This window comes from Humulus lupulus, chromosome 2 (assembly GCF_963169125.1).
Source record: "Humulus lupulus chromosome 2, drHumLupu1.1, whole genome shotgun sequence".
Lineage (NCBI taxonomy): Eukaryota > Viridiplantae > Streptophyta > Magnoliopsida > Rosales > Cannabaceae > Humulus > Humulus lupulus.
Genome location: NC_084794.1, coordinates 182,414,483 through 182,441,182, shown reverse-complemented (window position 1 = coordinate 182,441,182; position 26,700 = coordinate 182,414,483). Strand labels below are relative to the sequence as shown.

Genomic DNA, 26,700 nt, shown 5'->3' with positions numbered 1-26,700 from the left:
CTCGAGGTGAAATGCTGGAAGTTGCCGCTGGATGGTGGAGAAATTTTCCTATGTAGCCTCGAATGGCAGTGACTTCCATTTTATCAGAACTTCAGATTTTCCTACTCGGCCTTCCTGCTTTGATCTTAGCTTCAGCACTTTTTCTGGTTCATCTCTTAGTGCAAACTCAGTGGTGAGCTGTGCTGGTCCCTCGTTAGTTACCAACTGGTGGGGTTGAACTATGAACCCATCTTTGTCAGCTTGTAGAGTCTGAGTCTTTATCATTGTCTATAGTGAAATCAATGTTCTACCAAGAGACGGGTCACCTTGTAACATTACTCGCTACTTTCCCGCCTGGAATTCCATGGTTTGAAGTTTCCAATCTACGTGAGTCATTCCCAAAGTGGTGAGCCATTGTAACCCCAAAATTACGTTCGCACTTCCCAATTTCAGGGGCAAAAAATCATCCCAGATCTCTACCCCTTGGAAAGGAATGTTTAATTTTTTACAAACCCCCTCATTCTTCAAGGAATCTCCATTTCCCATCATCACTCCATACTCGCTGGCCTTGGTGACAAGAAGGTTCAGTTTGGTCACAATATCTTGAGAAATAAAATTATGAGTAGCCCCTGAATTGATTAAAATCACCACCTCACAAGAGCCGCCCTTGAGTTTCATGGCCTTGTTAGAGGTCAAACCAGCCACCGAATGTAGGGACACTTCTATAGAATTTCCAACTACTGTGGAGTCTAACTCCACTGCCTCTTCCGTTGTATCTTCTTAACCTTGCTCTGAGAGTGCATCATCAATTTCTTCAGGAACCATCAAAATGTTCCTCTCTTTTTGTTTACAGCGATGTCCAGGAGACCATTTATCATCACATCGGAAACATAGGCCCTTCTCTCTTTTGTATTGAATCTGGTTTTCAGTCAATATTCTAACCTCTCCCATCAGTTTGTTGTAGTTGGTCTAGGTTGGGGTGCTCCCTTGTATGGCGCTTGAAAATTGCACTGTGGTGCTATTGAAATCGGATGTTTTCTGTCGAAATTGGGCAGCTGCCTTCAACTTGTATTCCAACACCGTTCCTTCTTATTTCACACCCAAGAATTGGTCATACAAAGATCTCGTGTGGGTATCACGAAAGTGGCGTAAAACTAATCTCTTCATTTCTTCCCAACTCAAAATGGCTCATACCACAAGAGTGCATCTCCCGAAAATGAGATGAAGGTTGCTTCTAATTTCTCCCCTTCATCATAGTTATGGCACGCAAAGTACCTCTCGGCCGGCATAATCCACTCATCTGGGTTCTCTCCATCAAAAGTAGGCATCTTCAACTTCTTCAGTCGTTGCTCGTGACAGTAAGGGGCTCCAAAAGGGTTTGCTGCCGGAGTCTCTCCCATGTGTCTGCTTCCCTTGGAGTCGCCTGTTGTTGCCATTGTTAGCTGGGGTTGTCCTCATGGGTTCTGGGTCTACTAGGCTCTTTGCTACACTTTCTTGAGGTTCTTGCTGCTTTCTTGATTTCTCTTGGGCTTAACGGAAGAGTTGTAGTTGTTGTTGGAATTGTTGTTGCAACTGTCGCCCCATTTCTTGGATAGTCTTTAACAGTCGTCACTTCCGCCTTCAAAGCTTCCATTTCTTCTTCCATGGAGGCAGATAATTATCCCTTGTCCTCGACCTCTTTGGTCCAATGCTCGCAGCTCACCGCACCAAATTTTTTTTTGAAAAGATGAGTTAGAGGTCAGAAAGACCTCCTCTCAAAATCAATTATAACCCTCACTTTTGGCGGAGGAATACCATGGAAACAAAAATAAGACAAAAACAAGGCCCTAGAAAAAGAACCAGAACAAAAAGATTAAGACCACAAATACATCCACTCCCTACAAAGATCCAAAAAGAAAACATCCTCAAATCCTTTCGACCTATAAACCCAGGTAGCCACCCAGAATCTAATTTTATCACAAAGAGAATCAACAGAACAAGAGGACTCATTGATAACTCTAGGATTTAGAGTTATTTTTATGATCTTTGAGCTTGTTTTTTAAGTTGAAAAGAGTAATGAAAGTGTGATTACTGTGAATTTGTTTAATTTTTACCCTTTTTGTTCTAGGTAGCGAGTCCATATTAAGAGTCGGTAATTTGATGAATTATTTGTAAATATTTTATGTAAATTTCTGTTCTGTGTTGTTTACGAAAGGAAACTTAAAAATGCCAAAGGGAATTAAAGGGAGCAGAAGGAAAACGGGGACAAAAAGGGAGCATTGCTGCTCGGATGCTGTAAGCCAGACTCGTAGCAATTCTGGGAAAATGAAGACTGACGTGGACAAAAGCCAGCTGCATTTATTTACTGATCTCAGCGCCTATGTGGCACCCATTTTAATGAATGAAGTCAGCTGGCTGAGGTGGCAAGAGAGGGACCAAAGATGGAAATGGGCTGTCTAATTAGGGTAAGGGAAAGTACCCTAGAAAAAGGACCCAGCCGAAATAGAAGGGGAGTACCATTTTTGAGATTTCTAATTCTTACCATCACCATCAGAGAAAGAAAAGTACAGAGAAAAAAGAGGAAAAACAGGGAGGATACACAGAAGAGGAAGGTCAACAAGGCTCACGGCTAGGAGGATTTAGCACAACAAAAATCCTTCTAACTCTTTCTTCTACTCTCCTCATTTTGTAGTGTATCTTCTTATTATCTAATTTGTGAACTGAGTATTATGGATGATTTCATTTCAGTTGGTTTTGTAATCTTGATTTCAGACATGAACTAATTTCCTTAAGATTTGGGTGGCTATGAACCCTATATGATGAAGTATTGATTCAATGCATGAGTTTAGTAATTTTTCCATTGTTCATTTAAGTGTAATTAATGCTCAATGATTGTTGTTTACTGGCCATAACTAACAATTAACTAGCTAGATCTGATTTTGGAAAGAATTTGTTTAGCTGAATGCACTTAAATGATGCAAGAGAAATGCCATGTTTAGGTGGTTCTTAGTCGTGAAATAGGAATATTTTGATACCTTGTATAACCTGAGATTTGGTGATTAAATGCATGTTGTACAACCTGATTTAATATAGCAATGTGTTGAATTAAGTTGTGGAATTATATCAGTGGGTTTTGGAAAAAGCTTACTGGTCTCTTGTGAAATCGGTTAACTCTGTGCTTGATTGCTGAACCATTGCTGAGCCGTTGCTATAACAACTGGGCAATTTATACAGGGGAAATAGCCATCCAGATTTAATTGTTCACATAGATCTTCTCTGAATTAAATTTTTCTGAATTCTTCATTTTATTTTAATTGAAATTACGTATACCCATTAAATTTCAGATTCATATTCCAATCATGTTCTTAATTTTGTTATCTTATTTTTAAATTGTTCTTTAGTTTATTTTGTAATTATTTAGTTTAAAATCCCTGTGGAGACGATACTCATTTACTACTATATTACTCGTTGCCGACTGTGTATACTTGCACATTTTAATTGCTTAAATTTACACAACACTCATCAAAGATCTTGCTATTTCTTTCCAGCCAAATAACCCAAAAGTTGCCATGACTGTACTTTGCCAAAGACGAGCCATTCTTTTCTCTCCCTCTAGTTGACACAAGAACAGTTGCGAACACGAAGAAGGCATACACCAAGATAACCCAAACTCTTTTAACACTTTACTCCACAAAGCCGTGGAGAAAGAGCATTCAAGGAAAAGATGGGTAATTGATTCACCATTGTTTTTACAGCAAACACACCAACTTGGTGACAAATATTGAAAAGGTCTTCTTTTCTGCAAAATGTCGAAGACACTTCATTTATTTGAAAATAACAGCCAGTCAAACACTTTCACTTTGTAAGGGACCACACTCTTCCATATCCTCTTAGCCCAAGGTAACTCTGGACCTAAATTAGCACAGGACAAAGATTGAAATGTAGTCTTGCAATTGAAAACTCCACTAGTATCTGGAATCCAAATCCTCTTATCCTCCAAAATCAGGGGTAAATCTACAAACTTAACCAAATTAAACAACTCAACCAAACTTGGAATCTCCCAGTCAAAAAGATTCCTTCTGAATCTAAAGTCCAAGCAACGGCCTTCCGAACTGTTGATCTCCTCCCCCACTAACACGTCCTTAATCAAATAATTCTTGGCCTCCGATACCCTGAACAAATCTGGGTATTTCAGTTTGAAAGATGAATCACCAATCCAAACATCCTCCCAAAAACAAATTCTGTCTCCCCTTCCTACTTTAAAATAAACCAAGCTTCTATACTCCTCATACAAAGACGAGATGTCTTTCCAAGGGCCACGAGTCGAAAATCTTCCTCCAACATTAGTGTCCCAATGGCCCCCATCACTCCTATATCTGCTTCTGACCACCCTATGCCACAAAGAAGTACTCTCCATAGGAAACCGCCACAACCACTTGAAAAGAAAAGCCTTGTTCCGCAGCGCTAAATTTCCAATACCCAAGCCCCCGTGACTACGTGATTTGCAAACTTCATTCCAAGATACCAAGTGGTCAGCCCCTGAATGTTCTACCCCTTCCCACAAGAAATCCCGCATCAGCTTTTCTATAATCCCCACCACACTCTTAGGGATACAGAACAAAGACAAATAATAAACGGGGATTGAAGACAAAACTGATTGAATAAGAGTCAATCTGCCACCTCTAGACAAAAAAGCGCTCTTCCAAGAATCCAAACGATTAGCACATTTCGAAATAACAGGCTCCCAAAAACCCTTGGAACGAGGAGAATCCCCCAAAGGAAGACCCAAATACTGAATTGGCCATTGACCTACCTCACAACCTATCTCTTTAGCTTGCCGTTCCACGATCTCCTTATTCAAATTAATTCCCAACAATTGACATTTCTGCAGATTGATAGATAATCCAGACACCACACTGAACACCTTGAGAATATCCAAAAGTACAACCAAAAGACTCCTCATCGTTCACAAAAAATATCGTATCATCGGCAAACTGAAGATGACTAACATCCACTTTATCCTTTCCTACTGAAAAACCTCTAAAAGCTGAATTACTTTTAGCCGTATCAATCATTCTTCCCAGAACATCTGCTACCAGAGTGAACAAGAACGGGGATAAGGAATCCCCTTGCCGCAGACCCCGTGAACCTTTGAACTTACCCCTTGGACGACCATTTAAAAATATTGAAAAAGAAGTGGAGGAGAGACAACCACGAATCCACCTTCTCCAAAGATCGCCAAACCCTTTCTTTCTCATAACTAAATCCAGGAATCCCCAATCCACGCAATCATAAGCCTTAGTGAAATCCATTTTGAAAACCCAACCCTTCCTACCCTTGCTCCTCTACTCCTTTACTGCCTCATTTGCTATCAAAACTGTATCCAGAATTTGCCTACCTTCTACAAAAGCTCCTTGCGATTCCGCAATTGTGTCCGAAAGAACCCCCCCCAAGTCTATAAGCCAACACCTTAGATATTACTTTGTAAAGACTAGTCACCAGGCTAATAGGCCTATAATCCCTCACGCGGCAGCTATTTAATTTCTTAGGAATAAGACAAATGAACGTTTCTTTAGTCCTTCCATGAATGATTCCGTCGTTGAAAAAATCTTGAAAGACTGCAAGAAGATCATTTTTGACAACATCCCAATTATTCTGATACAATCCTTATGAAAGAAAAATATGAAACAACCGCCATTTTTCAATCCATTCATTCCATGATCTCTACTCAATTTCATAACAACATCCATGTTCTTAAAACAGATAATGCCAAGGATTATTTTAATTCCATTATTGGTTCTTATTTTTCGAAGCATGGTATCATTCACGTAAGTTCTTATTTTAATACTCCTCAACAAAATGGCATTGTTGAGCGAAAGAATAGACATTTACTTAAGGTAGCCCATGTCATAATGTTCTCTAATCAAGTTCCTAAGCATTTTTGGGGGGAGGCCATACTCACAGCCACATATTTCATCAATAGGATGCCTAGTCGAATCTTGAAATTCCAAACACTTCGTCATGTTCTCATAAAATCCTATCCACATATCCGCTCTTTTTCCTCTGACTTGCCATTGAAGGTTTTTGGTTGCTCTTCCTTTGTTCACATCCACCAACAACATCGCACCAAACTTGATCCCAAGTCTCTCAAATGCATCTTTCTCGGTTACTCTAATAAAAAAGGATACCAGTGTTACTCTCCAATCACTAGGAAAGTATACAACACCATGGATATCACCTTTTTCGAGAACTAATCTTACTTTCCCAAATCTGAAATTCAGGGAGAGAACGCGAGGGAATATCATATTTGTGGTCTTCTCCAAGACACTCGGGCCATTTTTCCATCAGCTACTCCACCTTCAACATCCCCAAACACTTCCACTCAACCAACTCCTCTTGAGGAATCAAACTCTGCCACTGAAACTGTCTCTGCTAATGAAACAACTCCAATTGTCCCTATTCCACCTCAACTTGACAATAATAATCATTAACTTCGTGTCTATACCAGAAGGAGAAGACCAACAGAGCATGTAAAGGACACTATGTAGCAATGTGACAGTCAAGAGCTGGATCCAAGTCCTTCTGCATCTGATGATCACAATGGTATGGATTCCTTATCTCATGACTCTTGTGCCATTAGTTGATGATTGTAATCAACCAATTTCAGTCAGGAAAGGTGTCCAAAGGTGCATTGAGCATCCTATCAAAAGATATGTAGCTTCCGGGAAGTTGATACCATCTTACAAGGCTATTGTGTCCAATATTGATAGTGTGCAGGTCCCCAACCCTATCCAAGAGGCTGTAAAGTATCCAGCATGGAAACAAGCAGTTGAGGAAGATTTTCGGGCTCTAGAAAGTAATGACACATGGACCCTTACATCATTACCTCATGGAAAAAATCCTGTAGGCTACAAATGGTTATTCACGATCAAATACAAAGCAGATTGCAGTGTCGAAAGATTCAAATCCAAACTTGTAGCAAAGGGTTTCACTCAGTCATATGGGAAAGACTACCAAGAAACTTTTGCACCCGTTGCCAAGCTTAATATTGTTCGAGTTCTTCTCTCTTGTAGTGAATCAAGATTGGCCTCTATACCAACTTGATGTCAAATATGCACTCTTGAATGGGACCTTGATGAAGAAGTCTACATGACTACCTCCGGGCTTTGAAAATAGTTCAAACAACAAGTTGGTTTGTAAGTTAAAAAAATCACTGTATGGCTTGAAACAATCTCCTCGTGCTTGAGTTGACAAGTTTGCCAAAACAGTGATTTCAAATGGATACCATCAATGTCAAGCTGGTCATACATTGTTTATTAATCCAATTCTAGAGGCGAGGTTGTTATTCTCATAGCATATATAGACGATATCATCTTGATAGGTGATGATTCAGACGAAATTATCAGGAAAAAAAAAGATACTTGCAACACAGTTTGTAATCAAGGATCTCGGGACTCTCAGATACTTTTTGAGAATGGAGGTGGCTCGGGCTAAGGATGGAATTGTCATATCCCAAAGAAAGAACATCTTAGACTTGTTAAGCGAGACTGGTTTTCTTGGGGGTACGCCTACTAACACACCCATGGATCCTAACAAAAGGCTAAACAAAAATGAAGAAAGTATTCCAGTTGACAAGGGAAAATGTAAGAGACTTGTGGGCAAACTAATCAACCTATCACACACAAGACCTGATATTGCCTACTCAGTGTAGTGAGACAGCACATGAATATGATAGAAACTAAAGTTCTTCCCAAACTAGAGAGAACAAAGAATAAACGAATTTTATTGAAAAGAACCAAATCTTGTACAAAGTCTAGGTTAATTCGAGAAAACCTAGCAAAAACTCCCAAAGTGGAAATTCTAAAGTCTAAACCCTAACCAAATTCTTCTATATATCCCTTCCAAGTATTCTCTTAGACTATTTATAGGCTAAGACTAACAATAACACCTACTAGCCAACCAATAGAACTTCAGTAAATTCACAACTCAACACACTAATCCTATATAGCTCTATTCAATATTTGATGCCTGTCAGAATAGTCCGAGTGAGGATCATTTGGAAGTAGTAAACAAAATTTTGAGATATTTGAAGATGACTCCTAGACATAGTTTGCTCTTCAAAAGATCTGAGAACCGTGAGGGTGAGATATACACGGATGCTAGCTAGGCAGGAGAGTTAACTGAGAGGAGATCAACCACGGGTTACTGTTCATACATATGGGGAAATCTCTTCAATTGGAGATGCAAAAGGCAAGTTGTTGTCTCTTGGAGTAGTGCGGAATCAGAACACCGTGCTCTTGCACTAGGGATATGTGAAGGAATGTGGCTTCAAAGAGAGCTTCAGATTGAGACAAAGGACACAATCAAGATGTTTAGTGACAGTCAAGCAGCTATTAGCATAGCTAAAAATCTTGTGCATCATATCGAAACAAAACACATTGAGATTGATCGACACTTCATCTCAGAGAAGGTCAACAATGGAATAGTGAAACTAAACTATGTTCCAACAAGACTTCAGATTGCTACATTCTCACCAAAGCTCTACCAAGGATCAACTTTGATGAATTGAATTCCGCTTGATTTGTATACTTCAGGGGAGTGTAGAAAGTTATGAAGTTATTTATTGTCTTTAATTAGATTTCAGTTTTATTTATTGTTGTCTTTCTGTTTCCCTATATTTAGAGGAATTCCTAGGGATTCTATCTTTTCCTCTTCTGTAACCACCTGCTGTGTATATATATTAGGTTGTAAATCATCTTTTTCTTAAGAAATTTCAGTATTCTTCTCTTCATTTTCTTCAACAAGTTTAAGGGAAATTGTAAAGCACAAAATGGCCTTGTGGTTGCATGGTGATAAGAACTTTGTACATATTCCTTTCTCAGCATGGTTACAAGATTAGAGTTTCCTTTTGTAATTTTTATACTTCCGATACCCTTTTCAATATTAACTTTTTGTTTTGGTCTGTTCTGATGGAATTTGCCATCTTTCCTTGTATTTTTCCCAAGTAATAATACAAGTAGTTTTGTTTCAAAATATATATATCAAGTCAAGCACCTTTCCTAGGTTTTATAGCCTTAGTTTATTGCACATTTTGATCCTTCGCTATTTTTTTTGGAGGAAATTTAGTATAATGTTTCTCATATCCCAAAAAAAATACGCAGCTTTTGGAATACATTATAGTACTCTATCTTGTGTACTGTCAAATATTCTTCCATTGACCTTATTTACTTCAATGAAACACATAAATGACTTGGAAAACAAAAATTATATTTACTTACTGTCTAACAACTCGGATTCCATTCGTGGAGGGAATGCATGATGTAGGAGTTCTGTAGCAGAAGGACGGCCAGACGGACTTAAAGACATTAAGCGTTGCAACAAAGATGCCTGTTCTGGAAATTCAGCAACCCATGAAGATGGAAGTTCTCCTTTCTGTTTCAAATCGGATAGGACAACGTGTCTTTCCATTGCAGTTCCAAATGGGTGCCAAAGCTCAAAGAACACTATTCCCAAGCTGTACATATCAGCCTGCAATTTGAAATTATTCAAACACTAGTGAAGTACACTTCTGAATAAACAACTTATACAACATTCAAATATGGAGCAAAAGAAACACATGTCAAATGAGTGACGTTGAGAAAAATATATATATATCAAGACAAACATTCACCTTTTCATCAATCTTTGGCCATCCTTGCTCAATTTCCGGTGCAGTGTAAAAATAGGTACCAACTTGACCAGTACCATCGACAGACACTCCAGTTGTATCTGGAGGACAACTCAGATCTTGATCCAACTGTTCGAACTTCAAAAATTTGGCTAAAAGGAGAAAATTAAATAGTTTTTAGCTTACAGCCAATATACGTGCTCCATAAATTTTACAGCAAGTGAAGTACTAGTGGAAGGCCACATACACGTAAATACATAAAAGGGGAATATTAGACATTTGCATCTGTAGGTTTTTGGGATTAATTCTTCTAATCTGATTTTATTGAAGAATAGAAAGACCAATATATAGGCAAATTACAATGTACAAGATAGCTAAAAAAGGAAAGAAATAAATATTACAACCTATGCTTAGCTGTACAGCACCCCGTAGATATTTACACATATGATATCACTATTTCTACAGCATCCTACTAATCTTAAGCTTTTAAATAATCCATAAGCTAAGATAGCAATATGACAGATAGACTCCACTCGGCTATTCCTATAATTGCTCTTCCCACTTTGTACCTATGAATTGGTCCCTAAAATGTTTCTTATTTGGCCTCTGGTAAAAAAATTAATAGCCAAAAGTAAATTCAGTAGCATGTAATGGGTTAAGTTGTTTTAATAACAATAATAATAACAACAACAACAAATGAGACTTGTATTAATAATCAAAATAAGAAAATTATGAGAATTGAGGGACTAAGAAACCGTCGAAGACAGAAAATCATAATATACAACCTCAAAACAAAAGGAAAGAACAATATTCAAAATAAACACCGCTAAACAAAGTGGTTTAATCACCAAGGGTAATTAAAAAGGCCCAATATCCTTAGTTTTACTTCGCTACTGACCCCCAAAGAGAAGCTATGGCTGTTTCCTTCAAGCCAAATGACCCAAAGAATTGTCATCACCACAAATTTCCTCATTACAATCACCAATTCAGTCTTACAAAACTGATAGGCTTCTCAATCATTAAAGCCTTACACCTTCCAGGTAACAATCCAACCCAAGCAAACTATGCCTAGGGCAACAATTTATACCATAAACCTCTGCTCACATACAATGCAAAAATCAAATGTCCAGCTTCTTATTGCCTTCCTTGCACATCACACACCATAAGTGAGAAATATCAAGGTGAGGCCATTTTCTTTTTCTTTACACTGTTAACAAGTATTAATCTATCAAAGATAAATCAGTCGAGAAACATTTTGACTGTGGATAGAAGATTTCCAAATGAACTTATTCTATAAGTGAGAGTTCCAAAAGCATAGGTCTGTGTACCTTGATGAAGTTCTGAAAAACACGATTGGCTGGACCAAATGTTGTAATTTAGGGGTTTCAAGTAATGATTGTATAGCAAAATTTGAAGATTGAGACATATACATATTTTCATACATGCTGATCCATTGTATTGGTCTATACAGACCCAATGATGATGCCATACCACTGAAACTCAAGCTCAATGAAGAAAACAATGTCAAATTATAGTGAACATAAATCTTACCAAGACCAAAATCCCCAATTTTAATATCATTGCGAGCATCAAAGAAGATATTATTTGGTGTCAAATCTCGATGAATGATTCCTTGCCCGTGTATGTGTGCCAATCCTTCAACAATTTGACGTACCAAATGCCATGCTAACTCTTTGTCAAAATGACTATATGAATTTAAAACCTCTCGTAGAGTCCTTCAATAATGACAGAAACATTAGAGAAAGCTTTACCTGATTATCCAAAGAAAAATCGAATTTAATTAAAAAAAAAAAGCAGCTTTTACCGTGGACAATATTCCATCTGTATATAGAGATATGTTGATTCAAGCTTGGTGCTGGTGTCCTGTCCAAGGGCGTCTGCTGAACTTGTCCTAGTGAAGCTGAAACTAGAGCTTGCTGCCGTTCTTGACCCCAAAGTGGCGTCACCATAAGAACCAACAATCCCTGTTTCAAACCATGCCTAGAAGTTCTTACCAGTATTAGAACCATCATGAACAACATTCACGACAGTAAACTTTGCATTAAATCAAGCTACTCAAAATTTGAGGAAAATAACGCAACATATTAGATCAGTGCAAATTATGACAAAGATATGGATGTGAATGTAAAACAACAAAATAAGCAACAAAAGAAAGAAAGTTGAAAACGAATGAAATTTCTACTACAAAACTTTACCCTCTTAAAAAGATGTATGTTTCAATTCAGAAAAACAAAAAAAAATGATATACAGAAGCAAAGCAATGAAAGAACCAAGAAACCACATACTTGATAGTACCGAACCACATGTTGATGCTGCAAACGTGAAAGTGTAGCTACTTCCCTACACAGTACATACCTCACCAAAGTTAACCAGAAAAGTTTAAAAGAGAGAAAAGACAAGAAATCAATCTATTCCAAATTCCAAAGTCGGTAAATTATGGCATGAAACAAGTTCAAAGCAGGAAAGACTAGTACGAGCCAAGGGGGAAGGGGCAAAAGAAAGAAATTAATTCTTGTAAAAGAAAATAATAAGAAACAAGACTAGAATACTATTGTATGATAAGGCCTCCCCAACAATTTGCATGTTTTGAACTCATTCTCACTAGCCTCCCCAAGTATTGGATGGTAGAATTGTAAATTTTAGCTCCTATTGTCTTGGTTGGACAATGGTGTTAATTAGGTTGTGTCTGATTCGTAACATGCTCACATCCATGATTGTGTTCATGCCCTTTAGGGCGTGTTTGGAAGTCAAAGCGTGATTACTAGTGTAATGATTAAACAACCTAGCAATTAGAATCTATTTTAAATATGCAAGGTGTGTTTGGATGACAAGTGGTAATTACATATGAATTTCTATTGTCATGTTTGGCAAGATAATTAGTAACTACACAATAAAATAATAGTATGTCATAATTACTATGTAAAATTGATAGTATTTAATAATTACACAGTATAACGAGAATTTGAGAGTGTAATTAGGACATTTCAATTACCTCAAATTACATAATTACTGTGTAATTACTTAGTTAAACAAACGTGTCAAATCAAGTAATTACCTTGAATTACGCTCAATTCCAATTACAAGGTGGCTTTCCAAATACACATTTATTGTATTTGTAATATAATTGTATTTGCCTTTTGTATATCAGGTCTAATTATACTTGTTTTATATATTATGCTATGTTTTGCCAATTTTAAATACATATACAAGATAAGTTGATGTAGTTTTCTTTGAAAAAGTTTTTGATATGAGAGGAAGTTCGAATTTTTCACATAACCCCACTGGTTTTGTGAAGCAAAATATCCATTTCCCCACTGGAATTGGACGTAAAAATGTTTCCGTTCTTGATAATTCCAGTAACACCCCTCATCGTTATTGGAGTTTCAGAACAGAGCACAAGGTATTCATGGTCACTTTGACCAACGACGGTGAGGCAGTCCGATTGTGTGAAAGAACAAGGTTATCTGGATTCGAGATTAGGCTGTCCTTAGAAGGCGCTAGGTGGTTGGTTGATGAGATATGGCGTTTATCGGACTCGAAGGATGCCAATAGAAGAGGTTTCAGAAGCGTTTTCAGGGACAACAACCAGAGGGTGACAATTGAATGTTTCAGAAATATCAGAGGAGTTTTTCTCAAAGTTTCAACCTTTATTCATAGTGCTGTCAGATGCGTCATTATCCCGGGTGAAGGTTGGGATTCTTGCTGGAGAGAACTGAACAATTGTCTTCTGGGTTCGGTTGGGAGACAAGCAGGATTCAATCAGAAGGAGCTTCATCAAACAGTGAGCCTATCTAAGAAGTCGTGGGCCTCTGTGGTAGCAGGGAAGGAAGAGAAGGAGATTGATGATAAGCTTAGAAGTCGAGCCAGTCAATTCTTTTCGGGCAAAAAGGGTCATACAGTATTGGTGTTTCGCAGCAAAAGCCAGCATCAGTGGGAGAAAATTTTGGACGGTTTACAGGAAGTTTTAGGAGTCAAGGTGGATTCAACTTTTGTGTCTGATGATAGAATGATTATTTGGTGCCCTCTTGAAGGGTTACAACAGGAACTATTACGTAGAAGGGAGATCACTATTGCAGACATGCAGGTTTTTTTTCAACCTTGGAATTGGAATAATCAAGTGGCAAACAGGAAAGTCAGTTGTTTCCATAATTGGATTGGGATCGAAGGCATCCCTCTCAATATCTGGAATACCCACGTGTTCAAGGTGATTGGGACTCTTTGTGGTGGTTTAATGGCAGTGGACAAAGGCTCTTTAGAGATGAGAGATATCTCTTTTGCGCGGCTGAGAATGTTTGGAGATTCCAATGGCTTCATTCTGGGTTCTATCTCCCCGCCGTATGAAGGAAGCAACATAGTTCTAAAGTTGTTCAACTTGGATGTTCAGCCTTTACAGACCAAAGTTGGTGACCGAAGTTTGGGGGTTAACAATGTGGTTGTCGACAGAGGAGTACGGTTTGAGGAAAATCAAGGAAAATCAAAGGAGAACCAAAGATCCAGGAGGAAAGTCTGGGTTAGAAAAACTACCCAGGATCCATTGGCTGTTTCTGACTTTCCGTCGGCGCAGACAGAGGTTCAGAAGGAGGGAGGACCTGTGGTGGTGGCGCCGGGGTCACGAGTTGCAGAGGTTGAGGTGTTGCCGGAGATCAACAAGAGCGTTTCCAAGTCGATAGGGGCATTTAATTCGGATCCGGATTTCCAGGAATTCCAGGAGTCAGATCGCGAGAAACCAGGGGGGGTTTTGCTGAATTCTTGCTATTCTTTAAAGTCAATTTTCAAAAGACTATATTCAGACCTATCCATCTCAGAAAATAAAGGAGAGGACACGTGTCTAAGCTATGTTTTTTCTGTTCCCACGTGTCCAAAAAGAGTTTTTAAAATGGCCTTTTCGGTGGGTCATTTGGGCTGGGCCTTGTCTTTGGAAAACAGGGCCTTCTCTTTTAAAATAATTTTATCACATGTTAGGACTCTCTTCAATCCAAATGTCTTGGGTGTGGGCTGCCAGCCATGGAGGGATTTTAAGACTAATAGGAACAGGCCCATTCGAAAATTAAGAAGCCCCAAACCTTGTAAGGCCTTTGGCAAGGGAAAAGTTACTCTTTGGACAGATCTGACAGTAAAGGCACGGCGCAGTGGGGCTGGTTCTCTTCAACTTTCAGAAAAGGAAGAGACTAGCTCTGAGTTTTCAACTAAAAATCTCAAAGTGTATCATCGTAAGCCAAAAGGTGCTTTTCTAGTGAGTAATTCTCTTGTAGAAGAACAGTTAGAGACAACGATGGGGACAGAACAAGAGTTGGCAGAGGATGGTTTCTTTATTCCGGTGGAAGATGGTCCTTCGGATATTTGTAGTTCAGAGGAGGAGGATTTAGACTTGGATTCTGATGTTGACAAGGAGGATATGGAAGATATCGTAGTCCAAGCTAGAAGGTTGTAGTGCGAAGAAGAGGAAGGGATAAGTTCTGAGTTATTACAGGCTCCTGATTGTGAGGAAGAGGGCGTGGGTTTAGAGGCATGTCCAGTGGAAAAGGCGGACAGCCCTCAAGATCTTTCAAGGCTTGTTCCGGTGATGGAGTCTTATGGAATCTCTTTACTACCTAGTTATCTTGGGGAGGAAGAGATAGGAAGCCCTTCATCTTTTCCTAAGAAGAGTGCACGTGAACTCAAGATACTAGAGTTTAATGTGAATTATGAGAATAGGAGAATGTTTGGGGGTCGTAAGTTCTCATGAAGATTTTATCTTGGAATGTTAGGGGAAGTGGTAATAAAGAGAAGCGGAGGGCAATAAAAGAATCTATTTGCAAGGTCAATCCTGACCTTATTGTGTTGCAAGAGATTAAAAAGGTTAAAATAGACAGGAGGTTCATAGGTAGTATTTGGAGGTCCAGATTTAAAGCTTGGATTTATCAGGAGCCTTTGGGTAGGTCAAGCGGGACATTAATTGTTTGGGATACTCGTAGTGTTTCTGTTTCGGATTCCTTGGTTGGGGAGTTCACCATTTCCATTCGTATTGAAGCTGAGGGTAAGTACCCTTGGTGGTTTACCGGTGTTTATGGGCCCGTGATTTATGGTAGAAGGGAGAGTTTTTGGGATGAGTTGGCTGGTTTACAAGTCATTTGTGGCAGTCATTGGTGCTTAGGGGGAGATTTTAATGTGGTTAGGAGAGCAAATGAAAAACTGAATAGCATGTCCATCACTAGAAGTATGAAGAATTTTGATGCGTTGATTAGAGAGATGAACTTGGTGGATCCTAAGCTCCAAAATGGCCGTTACACTTGGTCTAACTTCAGACAGAGGCCTATTTGCAGCAGGCTCGATAGATTTTTATTTTCGCCCTCGTGGACTAAGTTCTATCCTTTCATTCGTCAGGAAGTATTGGTTCGCATTGTCTCAAATCATTGTCCGGTTGTGTTGGATTCAAACCCTCCTTCTTGGGGTCCCAGCCCTTTCAGATTTGATAATTCCTGGCTAGAGCATAAGGATTTCAAGGTGTTTTGTCAGAAGTGGTGGAATTCGTCTAAGATGATGGGGTGGCCGGGATATGGGTTCATAGAAAAGCTTTCATTGGTTAAAGACAAAGTTAAGGGGTGGAGTAAGGAGGTTTTTAGTTCAAGATGTTTGCTTAAACATTCATCGGAAAGAAGGATGTTCGAGTTGGATAGGTTAGAGGAAGGTGGACAGTGGAATGATCAACTTCTTTCGGAGCGAAGGAAGATTAAGGAAGAATGGCACCAAGTTGTATTTGAAGAGGAGAGAGGAGTTTGGTTTAAGTCGAAATGTCAATGGGCCAAACAAGGAGATTCAAATTCCAAGCTCTTTCATAGTATCCTCAGCGCTCGTAAAGCTAGAAATTTCATCTCTCGAATTAAGCAAGATGATGGGACTATTCTTGACAAAGATGCTGATATAGAAAAGACAATTGCTGATTTTTACTCCTCGTTGTATTCTTCGGTCCCTAGGAGGTGGATTGGTGTCGAAGGAATTTCTTGGGAGCCTATTCCCTCTTTCTTGTCCTCTCTCCTTGAGAGGCCGTTCTCGGAAGAGGAAATTCGTCGTTCAGTTTTCGATTGTGATGGGTCTAAGGCTCCAGGTCCCGATGGATTCTCTTTAGCTTTCTATCAAGATAACTGGGACACGGTTAAGAGTGATCTCCAAGCAGTGTTCGACGGTTTCTTTAAGGATGGGGTTATTCATCGAAGGACCAACGAAACTTACATTTGCCTAATTCCGAAGAAGCTGGATAGTTGTCGTGTGCGAGACTACAGGCCAATTAGTTTGGTCACTAGCCTCTACAAGATTATTTCTAAGGTCCTGGCCGGTCGCCTTAGAGGGGTTCTCTCTGATACAATAGCTGAGACTCAAGGAGCTTTTGTAGAGGGCAGGCAAATCTTGGATACAGTGTTGGTGGCTAATGAGGCAGTGGAGGAGTATCGAAGTAAAGGCAAGAAGGGTTGGGTTTTCAAAATTGATTTTGCTAAGGCCTATGATTGTGTCGACTAGGATTTCCTGGGATTCGTTCTGGATAAGAAAGGTTTTGGTATAGTTTGGAGAAAGTGGATTCTGGGGTGTTTGTCTACTACTTCTTTCTTCGTGTTTTTAAATGGGAGACCGAGAGGGAAATTCAAGGGTTCTAGAGGTCTTCGCCAAGGTGACTCCCTCTCACCTTTCTTGTTTACCTTGGTGGTTGATGTTTTGGGCAGGATGGTGGATAAGGCCAAGAGCGTCTCCGCCTTGCGAGGTTTCAAAGTAGGGAAAGATTTGGTGGAAGTCAGCCATCTTCAGTTCGCAGACGACACGATTTTTTTTGTGGACGATAATGATTCCTTGTCGACCCTGTTGGATATTCTAAAATTTTTTAGCGAAGTTTCTGGTCTTTCTATTAACTTGCAGAAGTGCCAGTTATTGGGGATTAACTTGGAGGAGGAGATAGTGAAGCATCGTGCTAGGGAGATTGGGTGTGAGGCGGGTCAGTGGCCTATGAAGTATTTGGGTCTTCCTTTGGGGGATTCACCCCGCAACAAAGGTTTTTGGGAGCCCGTGGTTTCTAGTTGTGCTAAGAGGTTGGATAGGTGGAAGTGTGCCTTCCTTTCTAGGGGAGGCAGATTGACACTTATCCAATCGGTTCTTTCTTCTATTCCGGTGTATTATTTGTCGCTATTTCGTATCCCTAAAGGGGTCGTGGATGTGTTGGAAAAGCCGATGCGGGACTTTCTTTGGGAAGGGGCTGATCATTCTAAGTCGGATCATCTGGTCTCGTGGAAAGAAGTTTGTAAATCTCGGGATCACGGGGGTCTTGGGATTGGCAATTTAGATGCAAGAAATAAGGCTTTTCTTATGAAGTGGTTGTGGCGTTTTCCGTTGGAAAGGAACACCTTGTGGCATAGAGTGGTGCTGAGTAGGTATGGTGGGGATGGAGGATTTTGAGACACTGGTAGAGGGAGGAGGTTGTCTGTTCGGGGCCCGTGGAAAGATATTTCCTCCCTTTATGAGGAATATCTTCAGTTTGTTAGTTTCAGGGTGGGGAAGGGGGATCGAATCCGCTTTTGGGAAGATATTTGGATTAACGGTGTTCCCTTAAAGGATCATTTCCCAGATTTATTTTTGATTTCGTTGGCCAGAAATGTTTTGATAAGGGACATGATGGTTTTAGGAAGGGATTCGGGCCTCCAAAGTCAGGTTTGGGATTTGCGTTTTAGAAGGAATCTGTTCGATTGGGAGGTCACCAGCCTCTCTCAGTTATTTCTTTTGTTAGAAAGGGTGGCGTTACTAGTAGTTTTAGAAGATCGAAGGGCATGGTTACCCGACGGTAATGAAGTTTTCTCTTGCAAATCGGCCTTTTGGAGGTTAAGCTACGCTCAGTTGGGTTCAGTTCGGGAGTGGGGGAAGTCTTTGTGGAAAAGTGTCTCTCCTTCAAGAGTTAAAGTGTTTGGTTGGCTGGTTTTCAATGATAAACTTAATGTTCAAGACAACTTGCAAAGAAGAAGACCCTATCACTGTTTGTCCCCTGCTTGGTGCGTTTGTTGTAAGCAGGCAGGGGAGTCCACTAGCCATTTATTCTTGGAGTGTCATTTCTCAAGAGAAGTGTGGGGAAAAGTCTTAGCTGAGTTTGGTATTCTTTGGTGTATGCCCTCTAACTATACTCAATTGTTTCTCACTAAGTTAGGGGGCGGCAAGCGAGTTTCACATCTTTGGCAAACTACTGTGTTGGCAACTTTTTGGGCCTTATGGCTAGAGAGAAATAATAGACTATTTGAAAATATATCTAATTCTGTAGACACTATTTGGGATAAGATAAAATTTTGGGTGGCTACTTGGGTATATAGAAACAAATATTTTGAGGGGGTTCTCTTTTCTGACCTAATTAGAGATTGGGCCAACTTCTGGATTTAAGTTTAGTTGTTTTGGGGTTAGTGGTGTTTTTTTTGGGCTGTTTTGTTGTTTTATTTGTAACCACGGTTTTCCTCCGCCACAAGTAAGGGTTTTTATTAATTTGAGTTGAGGTCAGTCTCTGACCTCTGTCTCTTTTTCAAAAAAAGTTGATGTAGTTTTCTAATTAAATTAACTCATAAAAAAATGAAATAGAAAAATATCATTTTATAAATTTTATTCTATAAATAGAATTATTTATAACAAATTTAGAAAGTGCAGCATTTTACTTGAAACTTGAACAAGTTAAATATATTATTTTATAATTTCAGTTTAATATAGTAGTATAATTATAATAATATTTTCTTAAAATGATAATGACAAAAAATGTGGCAATGCAAGAGTAAAAGATTTATTTATAATCATGCTTATGCGGTAATATAAGGGCTAAGTAGTTGTTCGATTGAAATACAAAATATATATTTACACATATTTCTAATTAAAACGTAACAATTTTTAAGAAGTTGTTTGAAAATATCATTTCATGAAAATGTTATTGTACAATAACTTTATTTTGAAGAAATATAGGAAACAACATATATTTTCTTTGATATCTGTAGAAAAATAAAAAATTTACATATTATCAAATCTTATATTTTTAATAACATTTTTTCTAAAATAGTATATTTTAAATATTATTTTCAACAATTGGTAGTTTTTTTATTTAAAAGTTATCATTGTTTTTGTAATTTCGTTATAAAAATAACATTGTTCGAGTAATTTTGAGAAAACATTGAAAAACTCACCAACACATCCGTGTTTCAAATTACAAATCGTGCTCACATATAGAATCCAACAAGTCCCCTTCTTGATACTGTCCTTTTTTGTTTTATCATGAAAAGTAGCAGACATGCATAATGATCATTTTATGAAAATGTTATTGTGGGTCTCTATATGGCTAAAGAGTGAAGTTTTAGCCTTGTTTTCCTGTTCTGATTTGTTCAGGGATTGGAATTGCTTGATGTAATTTTATCTTTTTTTAAGTTTTTACTGTTGTGTCGGTTCTTCGGGTTTTGTGAGTTTAGCTGTTGGTGCTTTGCCTATGCTGGTCTCATGTAGCTGTAATTATTCCTTACTTTTAACACACTAGTGTCATCATTTCTTATCCAAGAAAAAATTATCTGGATTTTTACTCCACTTTTGTTTGTATTTTTCTAGTAGTAATAAAAGCTGAGGTTTTGTTTCAAAAAAAAAAAAAAATCTTCAAAGTTTTCCCTAAATCTTGAAACCTGTTCTTTGCCAAGCAAGGAATTAATAGCTAATCCTAAACTTTTTGCATAACACATTATGTCATAACGACAGCAGCATGGACCATTTTATTCAACTATGGTATTAAACTTTTATTGCATATCTTGCAGCCTTAACAAATTATGACTTCAAAACAAGAACATAATCTCGTACAATATCTTAAAGCATCCATTCTTTGTAGGCTAAGGACCCCTAAGTTTCACTATAGGTTGCAGCAAAACAAACCAAACCTTAGTATCCGATCATTAAGAGGCACGCTTTTGTCTTTGAGCTGAATTTTCTTAACTGCATACTGTCTTCCATCTATTTTATTTTTACACAGCACCACATGGCCAAAACCACCATGACCTATTAAGAAGACATTGAAGAAGACATAAGATAGATGCCAATGTACAAAATTAGGAAGAGTTAAACTAATGGATTCCTATGTCTTGAATAAAATTTAAAATAGTATCAGATTGTATAAAATATCTAAACCAAAAGAACAAATAGAAGAAATATATATTTAAAAAAAATTAAAGCACAAAGGGCTACTATGAGTATCAAGCCTAACAAAAGCTAAGTAATAAAATAAATAAAGTGCACACACAGTAGTAAACTTCTTAGAGTGTGTTTGGCAAGCAACCTGTAATTGGAATTAGGTGAAATTCGAAGTAATTACTCGATTTGGCGTGTTTGTGTGACAATGTAATTAATTATATAATTTGAAGTAATTGAGGAGTCTCAACTACACTATCCAATTCTCATAGCCTCCCATGAGAATTGGGTGTAATTACACTGTGTACACTAATTACTATCAATTTTAAATAGTATTTATTACATAATATTATTTTTATGTGTAATTAGTAACTATTTTGCCAAACATGACAATAGGAATTCATAAGTAATTAACACTTAACATCCAAAAGCACCTTGTATTTTAAAATATAGTGTAACTACTCAAATATGTTATTACTGTCCCTAGTAATTATACAACCTAATAATTACACAATTGTTTCCAAACACACCCTTAGGTTCAATCAGTCTTCAATAAAACCAGTAAAGAAATGAAGAAACATTACCCGCAGGAATACAAATAATAACAAAGAGCCAGCTTATACATATTGCATAGGTAACCCACTGGCACCAATAACATAACCAGTATGTAACACAATGTAGTTTTCAGTTAGCTTTATAACAATATATGCACACTTCTTTTTCTAGTCCCCAAAACTTGTAGTGTTAGGAGAGGAGCCTACTTTATAAATATATATATATATATATATATGCAACTTCTAATAATCAATTAGCTTTGTGTAGGATGTGCGTGCATGCTATCTTTGTTTGTGAGTGTACGAGGATGTTCAGATAAATATAATATAGGTCTTTAAATACATGTACATACAGAGAGAGGGAAACCATAATTGGAACTATGTTGGAAAGAGCTCCCAAAGAAAGAAAACCAGACGACAAAATGTCAAGAAAAATCGGTGATTTTCTTTACCTAGGGACTGTAATTCCTCAAAGTCATTGAGATATCGAGAGTTTGGAAGAGATGTATTCAGCCCTTCAATATCAGAAGTGTATTTCCAGAATTGAGATAATTTTGATGAAACCTACATATAATTAATTAAAATGTATAGCAATGTGTGTAAGAAATTAGAAGCCAAATTAAGCAACTAAACATTAAGTAATAGGAAAACTACCATATATTGCTGGAATGCATGATCAAATGTTTTGTTAAAAAGTGTAGATGGTTCAGAAGCCAACTCCTTACCCTGTTCTGAGAGAATCTGTTGATCAAATTCAAAGATCAGCATCAAGGAGAACATGGGGAAGTTAGACGTGATAGCTTTCTATTAGGGGAAAGATACGGGAACAATGAATTTGAAATTTCATACCCCTAGATTGTACAATTCTGTTGATATTTGTTGCAGTGAACTAGACAGCGGCCCATTAGAAGAGCAAGCAAGTCGAAGCAAATGAACCTACATAAAGGGAAAAAAAATACCAAAATATATATACATATGTATAACAAACTTTTAAATGTATAAAAGAACAAGAGAAATAGAATTTACCATAATCAAATCCCTTTTAGAAGTTTGAGATACTTGTTCGTGAATCATTGGCCTAGAGGATGGTGAGTTCGAACTTTCACTTCCCTGCTGCCAATCATCCTCCTCTATATGCTCCGTGAGAGCAAAATCCTACAAGCAGAGACTAGTTAGCTACAGTATGAAATGCTTTCTGCCGTTATTTAGCATTTTTCAGATGGAAACTGGCCCGGAAAACAAAAATGGCACTGCATGTCAATGAGTAGGAATTGTAGAAAATGTAAATGTCATTCAGGTCACTTTGTAGTTGAAAAGAGTTGCATCCTGTATACATAAAAGTTTTGCTTCTTATTTTTTGGATAAGAAACAGAGACTGATATTATTGATGTGAGAACAAAAGTAAAAGTGTAATAAAATACGATGATAGCTTACAACCAGATACACCAATCCCAAACTAAATCACAAAATGATGATTTTAATAAATTTGGAATTAAACACCGAAAATGCTACGTAATATTGTAACATCAAATAAAGACTATTCCCCAAATAAATCTTCAAAAACTATCATCTATTTCCAATCCCACAAAGACCTACGCATAGCCATGATAGTCACATTCCACAAGTGTTGGTCACGTTGTTATCTTTCCAATAACATTGTTGAATAATTCATCAAATTGCTGTGAAATTATTTTAATTACACACATACATGCACATATTCATAACTGCTATAGTATTCCCAATCCCAGGAAAATTTATGAGAAACTTAATAATGCATGCCCAATCATCAATATGAAGCCATTTTTTTTCTTTTTAACAAGGACCTAGGTTAGTTTTATTAAGACTAAAAACAATTAATAATAATAAATAAGTAAAATAAAATTTACAACCAAGTGGTCGATTTATTCAAAAACACCCCATTACAAGCCAAAACAATTGAAAATTCTTACGAAACTTCAAAACTGAATGAATCCAAAAAAAAAAACAATAAGCTAAAGCGAACCTTCCCATTCTCTCAACAGATCAGAAAAAGGAAAGGAATTAGACTATTTCACTTTCTTTTACAGGCAAACATCAATACAAAATGAACATAAATACAGTTTTCAAACATTAAGACTGCATCCAAATTACTTACCTCCTGTTCGCTTGTTCCACTGGTTTCAACAAAATTCTCCTCTGAAGATGTACTGGAATCTGTGGAAGATATATTTCTATTACCTTCTTCACTCTCTTCTTCAAGAGTGTGTAATATGGCCGTAGGGGTATGTAAAGAATCTTTTTTTTCCTCCAATTCCAATGGTCTGACATACTTCTCCTGGACCTCAGTTGCAATTTTTGAGACATTCAAAGTATGTGGCAGCACTGAGGAGTTTATTCCACTGTTCTCATCCAATCCAAAACCCCAATTCCAGGACTCCCCTGAGCCACTGAAAAGGTCAATAAAACCATAAACAAAAGGCCCCCCCAGATTACTTGAAACTGCAATATCCCGACGAAACAATTGACTACTGCTATCCAAACTCGAACATAAAACCTTCCAAGAGAAAAGGAGATGAGAAAACAACCTTTTTTCATAAAATAATGTTATACAAAAAAAAAAAGCACAAGAAAGTTCAATATAAATAGAAGACAAGCTGCCCTCAAAAGTGATAAGATAACTACCATTAACCAAATAGCAAGCTCAAGAATTTTAAAAGAAAACACTACCTATGCTCAAAATTGTAACATTTAGATCCATATCAAAGCAGTACTAGATTGTATCATAAGAAACAAAAATTTAATAGCAAAACACTACATTACAATTGTATGATTGTCATTATCAACTTGAAAATGGTCGCCAATGTTATTACTTAAAGAAGCTAAATCCAGAATTTAAAATTTAAACAAAAGGCAACAAAAAGAAAATAGACAAAAAAAAAAAACAAGGGTGGGTGGGGAACACTGAAGAGAGTAGAAACTTAGGATAGGCAAAACTAAAGATACACCAGAACAAACAAAGATGCAGAGTGTAGGGATTTCTACCTAGGAGGACTGAGCTTTTTAGAGTAAGGATGTTCTCTTTTTCATTAAGTTCTTAAATAGGAATCTGTATAACAGAATTTTGTTCACTCATTCTTTGTAAGTTATAGTTTCTCAACAATATTTTGTATCTTATTAAAGAAAAAAGTTTGTTTTAAAAAGGTCAAACCATAAAATACTATAGCAGTTCAAAGATAACAACTTGGTATAAAAGCAACTAACAACTAGCTGTGACTTGTGAGAGAAGTTTCAATCATACGTTTTGCATTGACAAGGAATTTCTTTACTTTCAAGTGCAAAAGTATTCCTCAATCAGCAATTTCTCTCTTGCCAGTAGGCAAAAAATAATACATCCAGATTGCTTGAATAAATTAACGATTTGAAGCCTTGTGTAGGAAAAAACTTACAGAATTGTGTGATTGGCCCACTGGCACAATTTCAGAGAGAAATTCTTGAGCAGCCTCTACCAAATTGAAAATCATTACCCGTCCTTCTCGAGCATTAAAATTTGCCTAAAAGATAAAAAAAATGTTGAAATAACCAATATAATGCACGTTGCAGTTGAAAAAATTGAGAGCAGTTGTTAGTTACATTCATGATCAAAATCTATCTATTTCCTCTCCTTCTTAAAAAACTAAGACCAGTTTTAGCATCTGTGAACTAACATTTACATATTCATTTTGTATAATCAAGAAAATCCATCATGCCTTACTTTTCCTTTTCTTTTTCTATACAATTTATATTGATGCATTACTTGTTACTTTAAGATGTTTGTGACTCCTAGCTCCCTAATCACATAATTACCCCGAAATAATATTTAGTAAGAGTGTAAGGCAAGGTAATAATGACCCATTCATAATTTCCATCACTAAATAGATTTTTTGTAAGACTACAATCTACCTGATCATGAAGAAGAGACAAAAGCTTTTCAGCATCATGATTTGTTAAACCTTTTTCTTGAGTAATCTGCAACTTTGGAGACTTGAAAGGATACCCTGGCAAGCACCTGTTAAATAAATAACATAACAACAGTTACCACGAAAGTACATAAATAAAAATAAAGAAAACTTTCACCAACCTAACAAGAAGAACTGCAGAAACATCCAAATCCTCGAAACCCATATCCTTTGAATAGGGCCTGTTCACATGTGAGGGAATTTCAATAAAGAAGAGCATATACATCATGATGAGGTCTAATCCAACTTTAAAAACAAAACTCCAACCTTATCTTGATGGAAATTTGAGAAGGTTGTCCAGGAACAATTTTGCAGTCTTCTTGAAAGATTGCGCATCTACGATTGAAGAGAGTAAACATGAGAGAGATGAAAAACTTCTGATACATTCTTGTGTATTTCATTATTCTAATAAGATGATATGGAAAACATTCAGAAGTGTAAAGTACCAAAACTTGATAATGCCAAACTCTAAAAGTTGAATAGATTAGACTATCTTCTCATCGTTCGAATAGCCGAACCATCGTCATGTCATGTATGTGGTGGTCCTCGTTGCGTTTGATCACTCAATAATATCAAATATGAAAGATAATAATGCCATCATATTCCCTAAATCAATAATATTTAATAAAACTTACAAGGCAGTGATTTCCTCAGAAAGAAGTTCATTATCAGAATCGGTGTTATGATGAGTGCCGCCATGACCGTGATCCTTGGAAGGCGTCCTTCCTTTGCTCCTTTTCCCGCTCCCTCCTCCTCCTCCACGCTTCTTCTTCTTCGAACCATACCCCATCACGCTCTGCTACCCAGAGAGACCGAAACCCCAACGACTAGAAATTGCTATTGCTACTGCTACTGCTACTGCTATTGGATGAGGAATTCAATCAAATCAAATGCAAATAAATATAATTGCTAATTGCTATGGATGACATTCGAGAAACTTGTATTGCATCACTTCTTTTTTTTCCTCTTTTTTTTCATACGATAATCAAAAAGTTGAATACAGGGCCGTCGATGGAGTGGTGTGGTGGTGGCGCTGAACTGGGTTTATAACAAACAGGAGAGGATGGTAATGCTGACTTGGGTTTGGGTTGGGATACCTTCTGATTGGATTACAAATTCAGGCGCCTTTCGTGAGCCGTGACTCGTGAGTTGGACAGAATTATTGCTTATTTATTGCATTCTTCTCTCAAAGTTGGATTAGGAATGTGTATTAAATGTTAGGATTTGAACTCTGTCCAAAATGAAAAAAAAAAAATCACACATTAAATTGGATAAATGTTATATAAATTGTTCTATTGTGTCCAAAAAAGAATGCTATATTTTATATAAATTATCAATACTATACTTTACTTCTTAAAAAAAAAAAAAGCAATTTTTTCTC

At 37.4% G+C, this 26,700-nt stretch overlaps 1 protein-coding gene and 2 long non-coding RNA genes across 5 annotated transcripts in view; 1 reads left to right on the top strand and 2 right to left on the bottom strand.

Annotated features, from left to right (window-relative positions):
• The window catches only part of LOC133818779 (eIF-2-alpha kinase GCN2), a 43,634-nt gene extending 17,164 nt beyond the window's left edge, over positions 1-26,470 (bottom strand). The window contains exons 1-16 of one of the 3 annotated variants that reach the window (XR_009886105.1): positions 25,955-26,470; positions 25,587-25,655; positions 25,442-25,501; positions 25,264-25,369; positions 24,771-24,875; positions 23,480-23,878; positions 22,372-22,500; positions 22,195-22,281; positions 22,000-22,086; positions 21,798-21,909; positions 20,545-20,662; positions 11,932-11,986; positions 11,451-11,626; positions 11,177-11,361; positions 9,629-9,777; positions 9,237-9,486 (exon numbers count right to left, since the gene is read on the bottom strand). Coding sequence is in view for 2 of the 3 variants with exons in the window: in XM_062251826.1 (XP_062107810.1) it covers positions 9,237-9,486; positions 9,629-9,777; positions 11,177-11,361; positions 11,451-11,626; positions 11,932-11,986; positions 20,545-20,662; positions 21,798-21,909; positions 22,000-22,086; positions 22,195-22,281; positions 22,372-22,500; positions 23,480-23,878; positions 24,771-24,875; positions 25,264-25,369; positions 25,442-25,501; positions 25,587-25,655; positions 25,955-26,109 (2,242 nt within the window). In the remaining variant the exon portion in view is untranslated. Of the gene's footprint in view, positions 1-9,236; positions 9,487-9,628; positions 9,778-11,176; positions 11,362-11,450; positions 11,627-11,931; positions 11,987-20,544; positions 20,663-21,797; positions 21,910-21,999; positions 22,087-22,194; positions 22,282-22,371; positions 22,501-23,479; positions 23,879-24,770; positions 24,876-25,263; positions 25,370-25,441; positions 25,502-25,586; positions 25,656-25,765 lie in introns of all 3 variants that reach the window. The other 2 variants (XM_062251826.1, XM_062251827.1) reach the window with 2 other exon arrangements.
• LOC133818781 (uncharacterized) lies at positions 1,779-2,218 on the top strand. The gene is made up of 2 exons (XR_009886107.1): positions 1,779-1,910; positions 2,174-2,218. It is a non-coding gene; the product is annotated as an uncharacterized LOC133818781 (long non-coding RNA).
• On the bottom strand, positions 10,314-11,169 carry LOC133818782 (uncharacterized). Its single transcript, XR_009886108.1, has 2 exons — positions 10,954-11,169; positions 10,314-10,766 (listed from the first exon to the last, which is right to left on the bottom strand). It is a non-coding gene; the product is annotated as an uncharacterized LOC133818782 (long non-coding RNA).
• Positions 26,471-26,700: the final 230 nt, after the last annotated feature.